The sequence below is a fragment of the Mytilus californianus genome, unplaced genomic scaffold (genome assembly GCF_021869535.1).
Source record: "Mytilus californianus isolate M0D057914Y unplaced genomic scaffold, xbMytCali1.0.p SCAF_5, whole genome shotgun sequence".
In the NCBI taxonomy this organism is placed as follows: domain Eukaryota; kingdom Metazoa; phylum Mollusca; class Bivalvia; order Mytilida; family Mytilidae; genus Mytilus; species Mytilus californianus.
Window position 1 is genome coordinate 65,051,791 of NW_026262701.1, and position 18,763 is coordinate 65,070,553.

General features: G+C 33.4%; 1 protein-coding gene and 1 long non-coding RNA gene across 7 annotated transcripts in view; one reads left to right on the top strand and one right to left on the bottom strand.

Annotated features, from left to right (window-relative positions):
• Positions 1 to 18,763, bottom strand: part of LOC127701233 (importin-4-like) — a 997,117-nt gene that overhangs the window by 750,123 nt on the left and 228,231 nt on the right. For all 6 annotated transcript variants that reach the window (XM_052205057.1, XM_052205056.1, XM_052205054.1 and 3 more), the window contains exons 9-10: positions 13,954 to 14,055; positions 10,009 to 10,092 (exon numbers count right to left, since the gene is read on the bottom strand). In XM_052205057.1, the coding sequence (XP_052061017.1) occupies positions 10,009 to 10,092; positions 13,954 to 14,055 (186 nt within the window). The remainder of the gene's footprint in view (positions 1 to 10,008; positions 10,093 to 13,953; positions 14,056 to 18,763) is intronic.
• Positions 24 to 8,808, top strand: LOC127701249 (uncharacterized). The gene is made up of 3 exons (XR_007981953.1): positions 24 to 601; positions 1,484 to 1,630; positions 8,029 to 8,808. It is a non-coding gene; the product is annotated as an uncharacterized LOC127701249 (long non-coding RNA).

The following is an 18,763-nucleotide window of genomic DNA, read 5'->3' on the forward strand; positions in this document are numbered from 1 at the left end:
CAGGTTAAAATCATGATTAATAATAATAATAATAATAATAATTCTTTATTTAAAGAGGGTTACACAGTTAGCTATAAAACTAATCTTCCCTGAGGCCCTCATGAATTACAATGAAATAAAACAAACAATTACAAAATATCAAACAAGCACACATATATGAAAAAACAAGAGTGCACACACTGAAATGTCTCGCCTTCTTTACTAATCATTGATATTATGTTGATAGTCCTAAATATAAAGCTTTATTACAACTGTCACATAAACTTAACATTAACCAAGAAAACTAAACATTGACCAATGAACCATGAAAATGAGGTCAAGGTCAGATGAACCATGCCAAGCAGACATGTACAGTTAACAATTCTTCCATATAACAAATATAGTTGACCTATTGCTTATAGTTTAAGACCAAAACACAAAAACTTAACACTGAGCAATGAACTGTGAAAATGAGGTCAAGGTCATATAAAACCTGCGCGACTGACATAAAGATCATAAAATATTTCCTTACACCAAATATAGTTGACCTATTGGATATAGTATTAGAAAAAAAGACCAAAACTCAAAAACTTACCTTTGACAACTGAACCATGAAAACGAGGTCAAGGTCAGATGACACCTGCAAGCTAGACATGTACACCTTACAATCATTCCATACACCAAATATAGTAGACCTATTGCATACAGTATAAGAAAAACAGACCAAAACACAAAAACTTAACTATAACCACTGAACCATGAAAACGAGGCCAAGGTCAGATGACACCTGCCAGCTAGACATGTACACCTTACAATCATTCCATACACCAAATATAGTAGACCTATTGCATACAGTATAAGAAAAACAGACCAAAACACAAAAACTTAACTATAACCACTGAACCATGAAAACGAGGTCAAGGTCAGATGACACCTGCCAGCTAGACATGTACACCTTACAATCATTCCATACACCAAATATAGTAGACCTATTGCATACAGTATAAGAAAAACAGACCAAAACACAAAAACTTAACTATAACCACTGAACCATGAAAATGAGGTCAAGGTCAGATGACACCTGCCAGCTAGACATGTACACCTTACAATCATTCCATACACCAAATATAGTAGACCTATTGCATACAGTATAAGAAAAACAGACCAAAACACAAAAACTTAACTATAACCACTGAACCATGAAAACGAGGTCAAGGTCAGATGACACCTGCCAGCTAGACATGTACACCTTACAATCATTCCATACACCAAATATAGTAGACCTATTGCATACAGTATAAGAAAAACAGACCAAAACACAAAAACTTAACTATAACCACTGAACCATGAAAATGAGGTCAAGGTCAGATGACACCTGCCAGCTAGACATGTACACCTTACAATCATTCCATACACCAAATATAGTAGACCTATTGCATACAGTATAAGAAAAACAGACCAAAACACAAAAACTTAACTATAACCACTGAACCATGAAAATGAGGTCAAGGTCAGATGACACCTGCCAGCTAGACATGTACACCTTACAATCATTCCATACACCAAATATAGTAGACCTATTGCATACAGTATAAGAAAAACAGACCAAAACACAAAAACTTAACTATAACCACTGAACCATGAAAACGAGGTCAAGGTCAGATGACACCTGCCAGCTAGACATATACACCTTATAATCATTCCATACACCAAATATAGTAGACCTATTGCATACAGTATAAGAAAAACAGACCAAAACACAAAAACTTAACTATAACCACTGAACCATGAAAATGAGGTCAAGGTCAGATGACACCTGCCAGTTGGACATGTACACCTTACAGTCCTTCCATACACCGAATATACTAGACCTATTGCTTATAGTATCTGAGATATGGACTTGACCACCAAAACTTAACCTTGTTCACTGATCCATGAAATGAGGTCGAGGTCAAGTGAAAACTGTCTGACAGGCATAAGGACCTTGCAAGGTACGCACATACCAAATATAGTTATCCTACTACTTATAATAAGAGAGAATTTAACATTACATAAATTGTTAACTTTTTTTTCAAGTAGTCACTGAACCATGAAAATGAGGTCAAGGACATTGGACATGTGACTGACGGAAACTTCGTAACATGAGGCATCCATATACAAAGTATGAAGCCTCCAGGTCTTCCACCTTCTAAAATATAAAGCTTTTAAGAAGTGAGCTAACGCCGCCGCCGCCGCCGCCGCCGCCGGATCACTATCCCTATGTCGAGCTTTCTGCGACAAAAGTCGCAGGCTCGACAATGAAATAAAAAATTGTTATGAAATATACAATTTTCAAAACAGGTAAAAATTACAAATTCATATAGTATTGGCATCATTCAAATTACCTCAATAATATCTTAAGTTTGAGTAAGTGTGTGAAAATTATTATACATATAAAGTTACACAGCTTCTTAATGTTCCAACAAGTAATTTTTTAAATCTTTTTTGAATGAGCTTGTACTTGAGGTTGATTTTTTTTTAGGGATGTTGGTAAGTTATTCCATAAAATAGATCCTGAATATATAAACGATTTCTTATACAGCTCTGTTTTGGCTTTTGGAACTTGTAAATTTTTGCAAGACGCATTCCTCAAACAATATTGGTTAATTTCTGGCATTTCTTTGAATTTTTCAATGAGATATATAGGGGCTTTGTTCTTAAGGCATTTCTGCATCAAAACAGATTTGTGGTATGAGATTCTGTTCTCTACTGTCATCCACCCAAGCTGTTTAAACAGTGGAGATGATGATGAAAGTGGATCAGCATCTAAAATAAGTCTTGCAGCCCTTTTCTGCAATTTTATTATTCTGACTAGCTCATTTTTAGCACAACCACTCCAAATAATACAACAATAATCTATCAGTGGGAGAATATAGCCATTATAAAACAATTTTCTTGAATCAATATTTAGAAATTTCTTGATTTTAGAGAGTAAATGAAGTCTGGATGATATTGATGAACATAAGTAATTAACATGGTCTGTCCAGGACAGATTAGAGTCAATTCTAACACCTAAAAGTTTATCAATTGATGATTTTTGAAGAATATTATTCTCAATAGTTAGAACTGGTTCTGCTTGATTTAAACGCAGCCTTTGTCTTGTACCTATAACCATACATCTAGTCTTATCTGAATTTATGAACATGTTATTTTTATGACACCATTTTTCAACACATTGGAGATCATCTTGTACTTTTAATTGCATATCAACAATACTCTTTCCTGATGTATGCATAGTTGTGTCATCAGCATACAAGTCTGTATGGCAGTTTTTGATGTGTAATGGAAGGTCATTTATGTACAAAACAAACAAAATGGGACCAAGTATTGAGCCCTGTGGAACACCAAAATTTATAAACTTTTAATCAGAAAACTAATTATTTATTTGGACTTGCTGTGTTCTTTCACTCAAATATGATTTTAAAAAATCAACAGTATCTTCATGGAAGCCATAAATTTGAAGTTTTTTACATAAAATTTCATGATCAACAACATCAAAAGCTTTCTTAAAATCCAGGACTGCCAAATTGATATTTCCATTATTCATTTCATGTAGCCATTTATCAATGATATTAATTAGGGCAGTTTGACATGAATGGTTAGGTCTAAAACCAGACTGGGAAGGATGTAAAATTTGAAACTTTGTCAAATAATTATACAGATGTTTAGATACATGTCTCTCTATTAATTTTGATAATGTTGGCAAAACAGATATTGGTCTGTAATTGCTAGCTACGTTTTTTTCACCAGATTTGAAAATTGGAGCTACCTTGGCATTTTTTAAAACAGATGGATAAATACCAGTATCAATCATTCGATTAAAAATGTATGTTAAGGAAGATGCTACGAAAGGAGCACTCAGTTTTAAAATTTTTGGACCTATATTGTCAGAACCAGAAGATGTCTTAACGTCTAGTTTAATTATTTCATCAAATAGTTCTGAAACATTTACTGGAGGAATGATGAACTTGTTGTGTTAAGAATTTCATTTGTACATAGTTTGTCAGAGTATTAAAATTTGAGTTACTTGGTGTCCTGCTATGCCTTAATTTTTCAACACATGAGGTGAAATAATTATTGAATTCATTAGCAATTTCTTTATGATCTGTAGTTATATGGTTTCCGGTTGCAATAAGTTCATGTGGTTTTGATGGATTAGATGGATTTAGACTGTGAATACATTTCCAGAGTGTTTTAGAATCTTTTGAGTCTTTTATCATATCATTGTAATATTTCTGTTTAGATGTATCAATAATATGTTTTGTTCTGTTTCTCCAGAATCTATATTCAGCCCACATTCCCAGTAAATTATATTTATCTCTCATTTTTCTTGCATATGAGATTTCTTTATTGTACCATTCTGGCTGTCGGTCTTTTTTTAACCCTCTTTTTCACAATAGGGGCATGTTTATTTAAAATGTTATTAAAAATGTTGTACCAAATTTCAATACAAACAGATGGGTCATTTTCAAATTCAATATGTTGAAAAGGTGCACTTTTTAAATCTTTTAAATAATTTTGCTCATTAAAAGTCTTAAAATTTCTATAAGTGGTTGTTGAATGAGTATGTTTTTTATCATACATTTTCTCTTGTCTTGTCATGCATATTGGATAGTGATCACTGATAGAATATTTAGAAACATGAGCCTCTTTAACAATGCTTAAATGGGTGACATATATATGGTCAATTAAAATTTTTGATTCATTTGTTACTCTGGTTGGTTCCTTAATTAACTGTTGAAAGTTATAAGTTTCTAGAGCATTTAACCATCTTTGTGGTATTTTATTGGGTTGTAAACAATTTATGTTAAAATCTCCCATAAGGATTACGTCTAAATTATATTTCATTGCCACCTTAATCTCATCCTCAAATTTATCTATCCAACCAATTAGTGACTTGGGTGGCCTATAAACAAAGCACAAAAAAAGGATTTCTTATAGCTAGGTTTAATTTCAAACCTAATAGTTTCAATGTTACTTATTTCAAAATCAATTTGTCTAGAAAAGGAGGTGGTTTCTGTTAAATAGACAGCCCAGCCACCCCCACCATCAGTTAGTCTATCTTTCCTTTGTAAAATATATCCAGGAATATCTATTTCTCTATCAGAAGTATTTTTACCCAAAAAAGTTTCACAGTAACCAATTATATCTGGGGGATTTGGAGTGGACATTAGATTGTATTTAATCTCATCAAACTTGCATTCCAATCTATTCACATTGTGGGAACATATTTTAAGACCTTTGCATTTCTCAAATCAATATGTTACAAGATTATCATTTTCTGTATCCTTATCAATAAGATAAGTATTGTCAATAACACATAAACATGACACACATATTATATAATATGTAAATAAAAATATAAAAAAATCCTCAATACTAGAAGTGGCCTCAGGGATTTGTATTACAAGAGTATTTGTTTTGTACATTATGTCTTGAGAAACTTGAGATGGCAAAGATAGGGTAAGATCTGGTACCTGCTGAGAGGTTGTATCAACTTGATTTAATGCTGGTGTCATTTTATCAGAGTTATTAATTACATCCTTATGTTTAGATAATTGGTAACAAGATTTTGAACTGCTGGATTCAAATTTCTGATTAGCTAAATTCTTAATACAATACAGACATGTGCAGGAAATATTATTACATTCTTGACATATGTGGTTTAAATTTCAAAAGAATTTTTTTTAAATTTGATTTTGTAGGGCTTTGTCCTCTTTGCCATCACCCTAATGATAAAATTCACAGAATTTTTCTTTGTGACCAAAATTGTTACAAGAGTGACATAGAACCTTTCTACCATGTCTACATGATTTTGAATTATGATTTGGTTCACCACAATGAACACAATACCTTTCAGATTGATCTGTATGCCCTAATATGCTAACATGCATGTTGGCTGATCTAAGGAACGCTGATGTCCCTTTTTTTGACAAATGAATCCCATCATGATGAAAAACAGAATAAGAAAGATGGTAATTCTTATCATAAAACATGTTTGTATGATCAATAAATTGTATGTTAAACTGTTCACATAGGTCTTTCAGCATTTCATTCGGGTTATGCATATTAAATCCTTTTCTGGGTAGAATTCCAGAAACTACAAATTTACAATGTGGGTGACATTTGATATTCAGTAAATATAATAGAGCTTCATAATTATCTCTTATGCTTTGGAGATTGTCACCATTATCAAAGTCATTTCCACCAATATGGATGATAATTGTTCTGTATGTTGACATATCCTTCTTTTTTATCACATCTATCAGTCTATCTATGTTGGCTCCTCTGTTGGTACATACCTCGGTGTTTTGTAGTCCACGGGGCTGAATACCCTTTAAAATGGAACTCCCAATTATTAATGTGGTTTTGTTGTTTTCACCAGTGATAGGATTGGGAATGGGTACTGCATTGTCATTTGAATAATCTTTTGGTCCAAATTCTGTTTTAGTTAATTCAGGTTTTGGAGGTTTTGGTTTTGGTTGGTAGTCATTCACATTATGTGGAGGAGGGTGAAAATGTTTATCATCAGATCCAATGGCTTTGTAGATCTGTCTTGAAACAGTTCTATATTCAATTTGCATTGAAGTATGCCGGGTCTTCAGGGTCTTTTCTTGTTCTTCTGTCTGAGTAGAAACACTTACAGTTTGTGTTGATGAATTGACAGTTTTTGAAAGAGGAAGACTTTGATTCTGCTTGTTTGAATGGATTGTTTTGATAATTGATTCAACCATCTGTTTTAAATCGATTACTTCTTGTTGCAAATCTAGGTTACTATGATCAAGATTTTGTAGATTATGTAAAGTACTGTTCACAGACAAGTGTCTAATTGGGGTTGATGTTATCAAGGTGTTTGACATTTCTTGTACAAATAACTTTGGGTCTGTTACTGAACTGTCAAAGTTTATCATTGATTCTAATAACAGGTTTCCAGTAGACATCTGGTCAGTGTTATTTCCTATTAAAGAAGTTTGGAAATATGTTACCTCATTGTGTAATTGTTTTCCTAAAATACTAAATTCTTCCTTGAACCAATTCCCACATCCTTTTCCTTGTATATGAAGAGTTGCAGACGAACTGTATAGGGTTATCACAACTTTATTCCCTTCATAAATGAAATTATATACAAATCCGTTCTTGTCTTTCTGAATAAATAAATTTCTGTCATAGTTTTGAAAAATAATGTTTTCAAAAATAAAGAATATTTTCTCAAAAATAAATAATAGTATTAGATATTAGATATTATAATGATATCTAAGATAATAACCAAAAAACTGCAAAATTTCTGTAAAATCACTAACTCAGGGGTAGCAACCCAACAACGGGTTGTCGGATTTGTCTGAAAATTTCAGGGCGGATAAATCTAAATCTGATGAACAGATTTGCTCTAAATGCTTTAGTTTCAGAGATATAAACCAACAAGAGTGCACACGCTGAAATGTCTCGCCTTCTTTACTAATCATTGATATTATGTTGATAGTCCTAAATATAAAGCTTTATTACAACTGTCACATAAACTTAACATTAACCAAGTAAACTAAACATTGACCAATGAACCATGAAAATGAGGTCAAGGTCAGATGAACCATGCTAGGCAGGCATGTACAGCTAACAATTCTTCCATACAACAAATATAGTTGACCTATTGCTTATAGTTTAAGAAAAACAGACGAAAACACAAAAACTTAACACTGAGCAATGAACCTTGAAAATGAGGTCAAGGTCAAATAAAACCTGCGTGACTGACATATAGATCATAAAATATTTCCATACACCAAATATAGTTGAACTATTGCATATAGTATTAGAAAAAAAGACCAAAACTCAAAAACTTAACTTTGACCACTGAACCATGAAAATGAGGTCAAGGTAAGATGACACCTGCCAGCTAGACATGTACACCTTACAATCATTCCATACACCAAATATAGCTGACCTATTGCATGCAGTATTAGAAAGAAAGACCAAAACTCAAAAACTTAACTTTGACCACTGAACCATGAAAATGAGGTCAAGGTCAGATGACACCTGCCAGCTAGACATGTACACCTTACAATCATTCCATACACCAAATATAGTAGACCTATTGCATACAGTATAAGAAAAAGAGACCAAAACACAAAAACTTAACTATAACCACTGAACCATGAAAATGAGGTCAAGGTCAGATGACACCTGCCAGTTGGACATGTACACCTTACAGTCCTTCCATACACCGAATATACTAGACCTATTGCTTATAGTATCTGAGATATGGACTTGACCACGAAAACTTAACCTTGTTCACTGATCCATGAAATGAGGTCGAGGTCAAGTGAAAACTGTCTGACGGGCATGAGGACCTTGCAAGGTACGCACATACCAAATATAGTTATCCTATTACTTATAATAAGAGAGAATTTAACATTACAAAAAATCTGAACTTTTTTTTCAAGTAGTCACTGAACCATGAAAATGAGGTCAAGGACATTGGACATGTGACTGACGGAAACTTCGTAACATGAGGCATCCATATACAAAGTATGAAGCATCCAGGTCTTCCATCTTCTAAAATATAAAGCTTTTAAGAAGTTAGCTAACGCCGCCGCCGCCGCCGTAGCCGCCGCCGCCGCCGCCGCCGGATCGCTATCCCTATGTCGAGCTTTCTGCGACAAAAGTCGCAGGCTCGACAAAAACTGCATTTTACCCCTATGTTCTATTTTTAACCATGTCGGCCATGATGGTTAGAAGGCGGGGTCATCGGACAAATTTTTTAACCTAGATAACCTAATAATGATTATGGCCAGGTATGGTTAAATTTGTCTCAGTAATTTCAGAGAAGAAGATTTTTGTACAGAAATTTACGAAAAATTGTTAAAAATTGACTATAAAGGGCAATAACTCCTAAAGGGGTCCACTGACAATTTTGGTCATGGGGGACTTATTTGTAGATCTTACTTTCCTGAACATTATTGCTGTTTACAGTTTATCTCTATCTATAATAATATTCAAGATAATAACCAAAAACTGCAAAATTTCCTTAAAATTACCAATTCATGGGCAGCAACCCAACAACGGGTTGTCAGATTTGTCTGAAAATTTCAGGGCAGATAGATCTTGACCTGATAATCAGTTTTACATTGTAAATTATGGGCCAGGTGAGCTAAAAATAATTTTGTCGTTCAAAGTATGACGGGATACATAAGTACAGAGTCACGTCAAATGGATATCACAAAAAACAGACTTAACAGTAAAAGTAATATTAATAAAGACAAATAAAAGAATACTATAACACGTCTAGAAAACTATGTTTGAAAAGATTTTATAAATCTTTCTTAACCATGGTATTTAACTCCCTATCATGGACAATTGAGCAACCTCCACTAATAGGTCAAAATTTAATTTACACTATATTAACTGGTTATAATGCTGTTATAAGTATCCTGAATCAAAAACATATGTTGGAAAAGATTTTATTACCATTTTTCTTAGCTATGGTAATTTTACCCCATAACAATGAAAGAATTAACCCCATCTCCTAAAAGGTCAACATTTGGATTAATAATAGCCTTTAAACCTCTTGAACTAGCTAAAATGGTTGCAATTTGGATCTTGAATGAAAATTTTAAGTAGAAAAAGATTTTACATCAATTTTCTTAATCATGATATTTTAAATCCACTTCCATGAAAAATTAAATCCCCCTTTAAATATCAGAATCGGAAATAGTTAATTAAGCATTTAAGCTACCTGATCAAATTATAATGTTTTTATTAAGTATCTGAAATAAAATAAAAACATAGGCTGGAGAAGATTTTATAACACTTTTAATTATCCATGGTATTTCTACCCCCTTTCATGGAAAAATGTATCCCCCCCTCCCCCATCAGATGAAGTGTCTGGAACAAATCAACCTGGATGTTCCATTGTCCACTTTGGGAAATTGATAAGATACCAGACCTCCTTATATTTGTTATTTCACTTAACAAACCTACTAAACATATCAACCTTACTTTCTTCTTCAGTTTAATTAATGTGGCTATAAATGACATTCCCTTAACTCTCACTTTGTCTTCTAAGATAGTGTTAGCTGCAGTCTGAAAGTAAGAAATGTTCATATCAATAAGTTTAAATAGTAAGATTGCAATTGGAAAGTAGGAAATACAAGGGTGCATTGTCCTGCATTCTGAAAATCAATTATTACATAATAACAAACAAACCTACCACGAAGTTCTTCAAAACATTTACAAATAAAATGCTCCGCAGGGCGCAGCTTGATACGACCGCAGAGGTTGAACCCTGAACAGTTTGGGCAAGTATGGACACAACATTCAAGCTTGATACAGCTTTGCATTTGGATTGTGATTAAATATTTGACACAGCATAGGTTTCTGACACAGAATGAATGTGGTCTAAGAACTTAAAAATTTTAAATTGGACATTCACCTATTATGGTCCAATATCCAAAATCTAAATACATGGTTAGATTCAGCATATCAAAGAACCCCAAGAATTCAATTTTTGATGAATTTAAACAAAGTTTAATTTTGGACCCTTTTGATCTCAATGTGGATAAAGTTGATAACGGGGCCCAAAAATCAAAAATCTAAATACATGGTTAGATTCAGCATATCAAAGAACCCCATATATTCAATTTTTGTTGAAATCAAACAAAGTTTAATTTTGGACCAACTTTAAAACTGGGCTAATAATAAAAAAATCTAAATACATGTTTAGATTCAGCATATCAAAGAACCCTAAGAATTCATTTTTTGTTAAAATCAAACTAACGTTAATTTTGGACCCTTTGGACCTTAATGTAGACCAATTTGAAAACAGAACCAAAAATTAAGAATCGAAATACACGGTTAGATTCAGCATATCAAAGAACCCCAATAATTCAATCTTTGATGAAATCAAACAAAGTTTAATTTTGGACCCTTTGGACCTCAATGTGGACCAATTTAAAAACGGGGCCCAAAATCCAAAAACTGAATACACGGTTAGATTCAGCATATTAAAAAACCCCAAGAATTCAAGAATAAAACCCCATTGAAATTGGTCAAGAAATAAGCAATTTATACGAAGTATCTTCTCTTGCACAATACTGTGCAATTAAATATTTCTTACTATTGCGCAATACTGTACAATTGACAATTTCTTGCTATTGCTCAATATTGTGCTATTGCGCAATACTGTGCAATTGAAGATTTCTTGCTATTGCGCAATACTGTGCAATTGAAGATTTCTTGCTATTGTGCAATACTGTGCAATTGAAAATTTCTTGCTATTGCACAATACTTATTATATAATAATTTACACATCCTGTTTGGTGTGTATCTCCTACCATATCATTATTATTTGCTTTTAAATATAAATCAGAAATAACCAACTTAAAATGGAAAATTTTAAAAGAAAAAAAAAAGGAAACCCCCCCCCCCCCAATTTTTTGAACCCCCTTATGATTCATCACCCCCAAACTCAATCCCAGCCTTCCCTTTGTGGTATGGTACCTTGCAGTACAATTTCAGAGAGATCCATACACTTGAACACAAGTTATTGTCTGGAAACTAGAAAAATGTGTTTTTTGGCCCCTTTTTGGCCCCAAATTCCTAAACGTTTAGGGCAATTACCCCCAAACTCAAACCCAGCTTTCCCTTTGTGATATGGAACCTTGTAGTACAATTTTAGAAAGATCCATACACTTACACACAAGTTATTGTCCTGAAACTAGAAAAATGCTTGTTTTTTGCCCCTTTTTGGCCCCTAATTCCTAAAGTTTTGAGGCAATTACCCCCATCATCAATCCCAGCCTTCCCTTTGTGGTATGGTACCTTGCAGTACAATTTCAGAGAGATCCATACACTTGAACACAAGTTATTGTCTGGAAACTAGAAAAATGTGTTTTTTGGCCCCTTTTTGGCCCCAAATTCCTAAACGTTTAGGGCAATTACCCCCAAACTCAATAACAGCTTTCCCTTTGTGGCATGGAACCTTGTAGTAAAACTTCAAAAAGATCCATACACTTACACACAAGTTATTGTCATGAAACTAGAAAAATGCTTGTTTTTTGCCCCTTTTTTGGCCCCTAATTCCTAAAATTTTGAGGCAATTACCCCCAAAATCAATCCCAGCATTCCTTTTGTAATATGGAACCTTGTGGTACAATGTCAGAGAGAGATCCATACACTAACACACAAGTTATGTCTGGAAGTTACAAAAATGCTTATTTTTGGCCCCTTTTTGGCCCCTAATTCCTTTACTGTTGGTACCATAACCCCCAAAATCAATCCCAACCTTCCTTTTGTGGTATTGAACCTTGTGGTAAAATTTCATAGAGATCCATTCACTTAAACTAAAGTTAGAGTGTGAAAACCAATGTGTCTTCGGACGACGCCAGACGACGACGACGACGACGATGACGCCAACGTCATACCAATATACGACCACAAAAAATTTTTTGCGGTCGTATAAAAATGAAAAAAACTATTTCCAAAATATCCTTCATCATTAATACAATGTCTTTAAAAAATCTATAAAACTAACCTCTAATTATATATCTAATAATGAACAGTAAATTTCAAACTATATTTATACATTATTTCCAAAATTAGAATATGATGCTATATCTATTATTTACTATGAATCTACTAACAATTTCTTTTAATTGTGCAATACAGCTCTGAATTTGGATTGTGATTAAATATTTGACATAGCATAGGTTTCTGACACAGAATGAATGTTGTCAAAAATCTTAACAATTTGAAATTGGACTTTTACCCATTATGGTTCAAAACACCGTGTCAGAATCTTAATCACAACAAAAACAAACAAATATTTAACAAAGAAGCACAAAAAAAGCATATATCACATTTAACAACCTCATTCATTGTAATGTATATTGTTATGTAATGGTATCTAATTTGGATAATGATGTTTAGATTTAGTATGTTATATAATAAAAGTTTTCTTAAAAATGTGTTGTGTATAAACTATTAAAAGAAAATAATAGATAATTATAAGTGTGTTTACATTAGAAGAAAACGTAAACTGAAGACAAATCTATCACCAAATAAGCAAATAAAATTTAGGCAATTCAGCATCTTGCAACACCTAGTTTGTAAACACCCTAACACAAATGCCTTAAATTAATTTTTTGACAAATGTGTTTTTATATCAAAAATAAAGGGAAAAAAAGTAGGTGACAAATACTTTTGTCCCTGCACTGTAGTTCAATTTGCTGTTCCAAAAACGATTCCCTGTAAATAGTAATTTAGGGGCAATACCTCCAATTGTGGAATGGGGCCTATGTGGCCAAGTGGTCTTCGTAGTTAAACTATCATGTCAATAGCCTGTCAACACTGAGGTTGTGAGTTTAAAACCAGCACGTGGCAGGCGAATTCAACTCCAATCTTAATTGACTAGGATGGTCAAGAAATCATGCCCCACTTGCAGTATCACATTTCATTATTCAGTAAACTGCAAAATTCGGGCCAAAACAATAATTTGACATATATTTTAAAAACAAAATCATCCTAATTAACATTATAACTAATTTAAAGTTAATGTGACCCCAACTTCATGGTTAACAATCTTAAACCAAAATTTTAAGGGACCGGCAATAGAAAGAAACGATAATAGGAAGAAGCAAGTTTTCCAGTCTCTGCATCCACCCACTGGTAAGTCTATTTGTAATAACATAAAAACATATATTGACACCTCTGTTCTGTTTTTAGCCTAAGCCTCAATGTTTGTTGATGGATTATATCCCTAGATATAATTTACAAACCAGATGCACTAAGAAACATTCAGGTATTTTTTGACAGCATTCAGCAAAAATTATTAAAGGGCAACAACTATGAAAAGTCATCTGACAATTTTGGTCAAAATAGACAGTTCTTTTCTTGACTTCCTGAAGGTAAAATGGAAATATAAGCTGTTTTTTAACATACAATTACCTCAATACAAAAATCTACGACTGTTTTCATATGGGGAACAAGTATGGCTACTTCACATTCTAACATCTCATCAAAAACTTCCAGAACTTCACATGCTTGATCCTAAAAAATACATATATATTTTTCAGAATATTTTCACATTTTGCTTACATTTGTATTTCAAACTCAAAGAAAAGTAAATCTCCCCTAAGTAATGTGGACTACAATCACAAGGTGGGAGTATGCTTAAGTCCAATTACTCCAGCATAAAGTGAAATGATATATGATAGCTTTCTGTCAAACAAACTCAGAGGTTGCATTGATACGGTGTTACAATGATCAACAAGACCAAAACCTGGTCTGGACCTGCGTTACTGCATGCAATTGATTGAGGTAACACATATACCTGAGCATAATTGACCTTTCCCAGACTAAATATTAAAATAATTCACTTCAATAGGAGCCAAAAAAAACTTTGACTAAAATTTTCCTTGTACAATGAGTGTTGTAAAATTTAAAAGTATCGGCAAACAAAATTACTCTCTACTCAACATTATCAAGCTGCAGACCAAATATTAAATCATTCCCTTTAAGGTATAGAACCACTAATTTGGGCCCCGTCAGAAAGAACATACAAGAAAGTAGTACATATTTTAAACAAAACAATTCCTACCCATAGCTGTAACTTTGTCAATAAGTACAATATTTGGGTAATGTTGGTATCAAATGAAAGCTTACAGACTTGTGATCACTGTAGAGCCCTTGTTTTGAATATTAAAAAAAATGTTTGAAATACTAATACTAACATTTGCCCTATTTTTCAGATCAGAAGTACCTGTGCTTGTACTACCAAACTTCTGGGAACCAGTGCGCTCTAATATGCAATTAAAGGTATGTTGAATTTTTCAGGATAAGTTATAGTTTTGACATAAAATGACTGTCACTTTATTTGAGCTTAAGAAAAAGTAGCCATTAATGCTTGAAATTATAGAAATTTACATAGAAACCAATGGGGCTATGAACTAAAATTTTCCTTGTACAATGAGTGTTGTAAAATTTCAAACTATCGGCAAACAGGAAGATGGCTTACTCTCTGCAATTCAACATTATCAAGCTACAGACCAAATATTAAACCATTCCCTTTCATAGAAGCCAAGAAAACTTTTGACAAATTTTTCTTTCAGACGGACGGACGCAGTCGAGAATTTCTAGACCTGCTTCCGTCTTTGTTGAAGCTGGCATACAGGGTCAAAGTCCCATTACTCCCATCGTCAAATATAATGGCAGAATAGTATGGTTAAACTACACATGATGACAAACAATACTACCAAGTATGAGAGCTGACTATCTAACAGTCTCAGAGCTGTGAAATGGTTGTGTCTTAAAGAGAATAGACCTTGACCTATTGGTCATTAATACCCTAGGTCACTTTTGCTATAAATGTTTTAGGTTTTTAGATATAGGCCAAAAACTGTGAAATTTCTAAACATTTACATTTCATGAGCAATAACTCCTAAATAGGTTGACCGATTTTCCTTATAAATTTCATAGATCATAGCTGTCAACTGACCCGTATCCTGCGGGTCACACCGGAGAATTTGACCCCTTATCTGGGTTTTTAAAATACCCGCTGGGTGGCCAAATAACCTGTTACCCGGTAATCGGAAAATGACCCGCTTTCACCCAGATTTTTTACCGGTATTGATTCCGGTATTTAGAGTTGAAATATACGTTCGGTTTTATCAGCTTTTAACCTTGGAAGAGGAAAACAATAGAAAAGTCAAATTTTAGGATTTGTTTACCTGTTTACCAGGAGCTACAATATTTTCAAGGTAAGTTTAATTGATTAGTGAGCATTAATCAGTTAATTGAGTAAACTTTAGTTTGTCAGTTCAACATAATGTCCGAATGAAAGTGGTCCCTATCTGGGCCAGCTTGTTCTACTCCAAGTAAAAGGAAAAAGTATTCATCCTCATACAAAAAATGCTTGGAATCTGAATTTAAATGGGTGAAATCGAGTGAAAGAAGTCAGAATGATGCGTACTGTATTCTTTGCACTTCCCACATCAATATTAGTGCAGGGGCAAGAAATGATCTTGTAAGACAAACAAAAACACTGATTCATTCAAAAATGGAAAAATCTCAAGCAGAATCAATAGGCATGGTATCTTTCCTCTCAAAAACCAAAAGTGTACTGATAAGATTGCAGAAACTTTTTCAAATTTTGTGGCAGAGCATAATCTTGCTTTTGCTGTTTCTGGCCATTTCCCAAAATTATGCAACATTATGTTCACTGATAGTGCAATAGCTGCAGGTTATTCTTGTGGGAAAACAAAAACCACCCAGATAGTGAAAAGGGCCATTTCAGTAGAAAATAGTAAAGTGGTAGAAGAAAATTGTAAAACTCAACCCTTCACAATTATGTGCGATCAGAGCAATGATAGAGGGAATGACAAATTATTTGTTATTCCTGTCAGATACTTTTGACAGTATTTTGGGTGACACTGTCACTAGATTTCTTGATATATGCCTATTGTAAACATAGGAAATGCTCAAAACTTATTTGATGCCTTGGACAATACACTTGAGAAAAAACAAATTCCTTGGAAAAATGTGTTTGGTTTTATGTCAGACAATTGCTCTGTCATGAAAGGCAGAAAAATTCACTTCTTTCTAGGATAAGACAAAAGCAACCAAATGTTGTAAATATGGGATGTATTTGCCATTTAGCAAATCGCTGTTGTGGAGCAGGGGTTAAGGAACTTCCCTTACCAATCGATGACTTTATCTTTGATATTTATTATCACTTCCAAAAATCCTCCAAACGAATGGAAAATTGTACAAGGAATACCTAGCATTTTGTGATGTTGAACCGTTGAAAATATTAAAACATGTCAGTACCAGATGGTTATCACTTCAAACATGTATTACAAGTATATTGCACCACTGGCCAGCTTTGAAAAGTTATTTCAATAGTCACCAAGATGTGGAAAAGGAAGGCAGAGTGAAACGTGTAGGTAAACATCTTATGAATCCAGAAATGATACTTTATTTCCAGTTTCTAGAATTCATGTTGGCACCTTTAAATGAATTCAATACTGCATTTCAGGTACATGTATAAATTGACTTTCTTAATTGATTGAAACCATACATTTCTTTCAGGCCTGTGTGTAATAAACTGACACCACCCCTATATAAACAAGCTTATACAGGTAACAATACAACTAACAACAGGTATAATTAATCTCAATACATGTTTAATTGTCACTGATCATGTTTATATATAAGCAAATGTATGTGATGTAACGTTTGTGGGTCACTTTATTTGGTTCATTTATTTATTTCATTATTAGTATTTTTAATTATTTTCCCAGAAAGATTTATTATTATTTTATTACTTTCTGATTTTTTTTTCATTCATTAAATTTTAGTGACATAACGAACCTTGCATTAGCCTTCAAAATATTTTTCCTTTCTCAACCAATCAGAGAGCTCAATTGAGTTCCCAGGGAAAATTAGCTCGTGCAGTGATTGTCTTCTGGTAATCATTCCCAGCTCAGATTCTCAGGTGTGTAGACGTAAGTTAAAGAGGGAATTTTCAACCATGTGCGCGATTTTTTGGAAGTGGTCTCGGTGAGGAATCTTGCGCTATTTTATATGCTAATACTAGTGTATTGAAGAAAATGTGTATTACAGTATTTTTAGGTAAGAAGTTCCCCCTCCTATTTATGTATATATTTTGATTGACTAAAACTGGCTAGTTTTTGATCAGGGTTTGCATTGTATATTTAGCGGAAACTTAGAATATTTACCCACTGAGGCGTAATTTATTTAGAAAGCGGTTCGCTGGTTAAAGGAGTTAACTTATGAGTTGAGTGTTTGTATAGTTCTTTGAACTGAATAAAAGTTGTCAGTTTGCGAATAACGAGATTCGATTAACTGTTCAGCTAGTCAGTTGTTAAGGTTAAAGTTATTTATAGATCGCTGGTTAAGAAAGTAAAAGTTCGGGGTCATTATTTGTTGACATTAACGTGCGTGTCTCAAATCTATGACTTGAACTTAAAGACGGTAAATTTAAGTATTGAAGTGCTAACTAGCGAGTTCTAAATGCAAACCCTGAGCAGAATGGCAGAGTGAGTCGTTAGAGAAAATTATAGATACTAAAACAATTTATTTCTTGGTCTAAGAAACTACTATAGAGACTGCAGAATTGGACCATTGACTCACCAAAACTGTAACAAATTAAATGTGCAGCTGATTCATATATGTGTTGTTTAATAAAAGTTGTACTTTACTGAATTATTTTATTACAGAGAAACGCCTTATCCCTTGCCCGAATTGGTCTTTTGATTAAAAATTAATCCCGGTTACTTCCCTTTGTATTGGTATCAACCTAGATCTCGACCTATTTTGATGAGCCTGGGTATCAGTGTTTCTTGATTACAGACCGTTTGTGAGAAAGCATATTCAGGACAGAACGAGTCTTATTTTGTTTTAACTTCCCTTCAGTAGTTTATTTTTTTTGGTTCTTGTTAATTGTATATTTGGTATACTGGTGGAAATAGAGAACTAGTTTTCGAAAAGTCTTATGACTTATCTTTACATTTGGGGTGCTGTGCTTGAAACGACCAAAATTGTTAGGTCGGGCTAGTTACTTTTGGTCCGTCGGTCTGCCGCCTCTTTATTCCTTGTTTAACCCCAGGCTTGTTTAAAGTGTTTTAGTTTTTATTCTAGCACATACAAAAGTCTATACTATATTGTTAGTGTGGGATTGTACATCATATTTGAGTGGAAAAATACTGAGAGATTTATATACAGGTGTAGTATATTT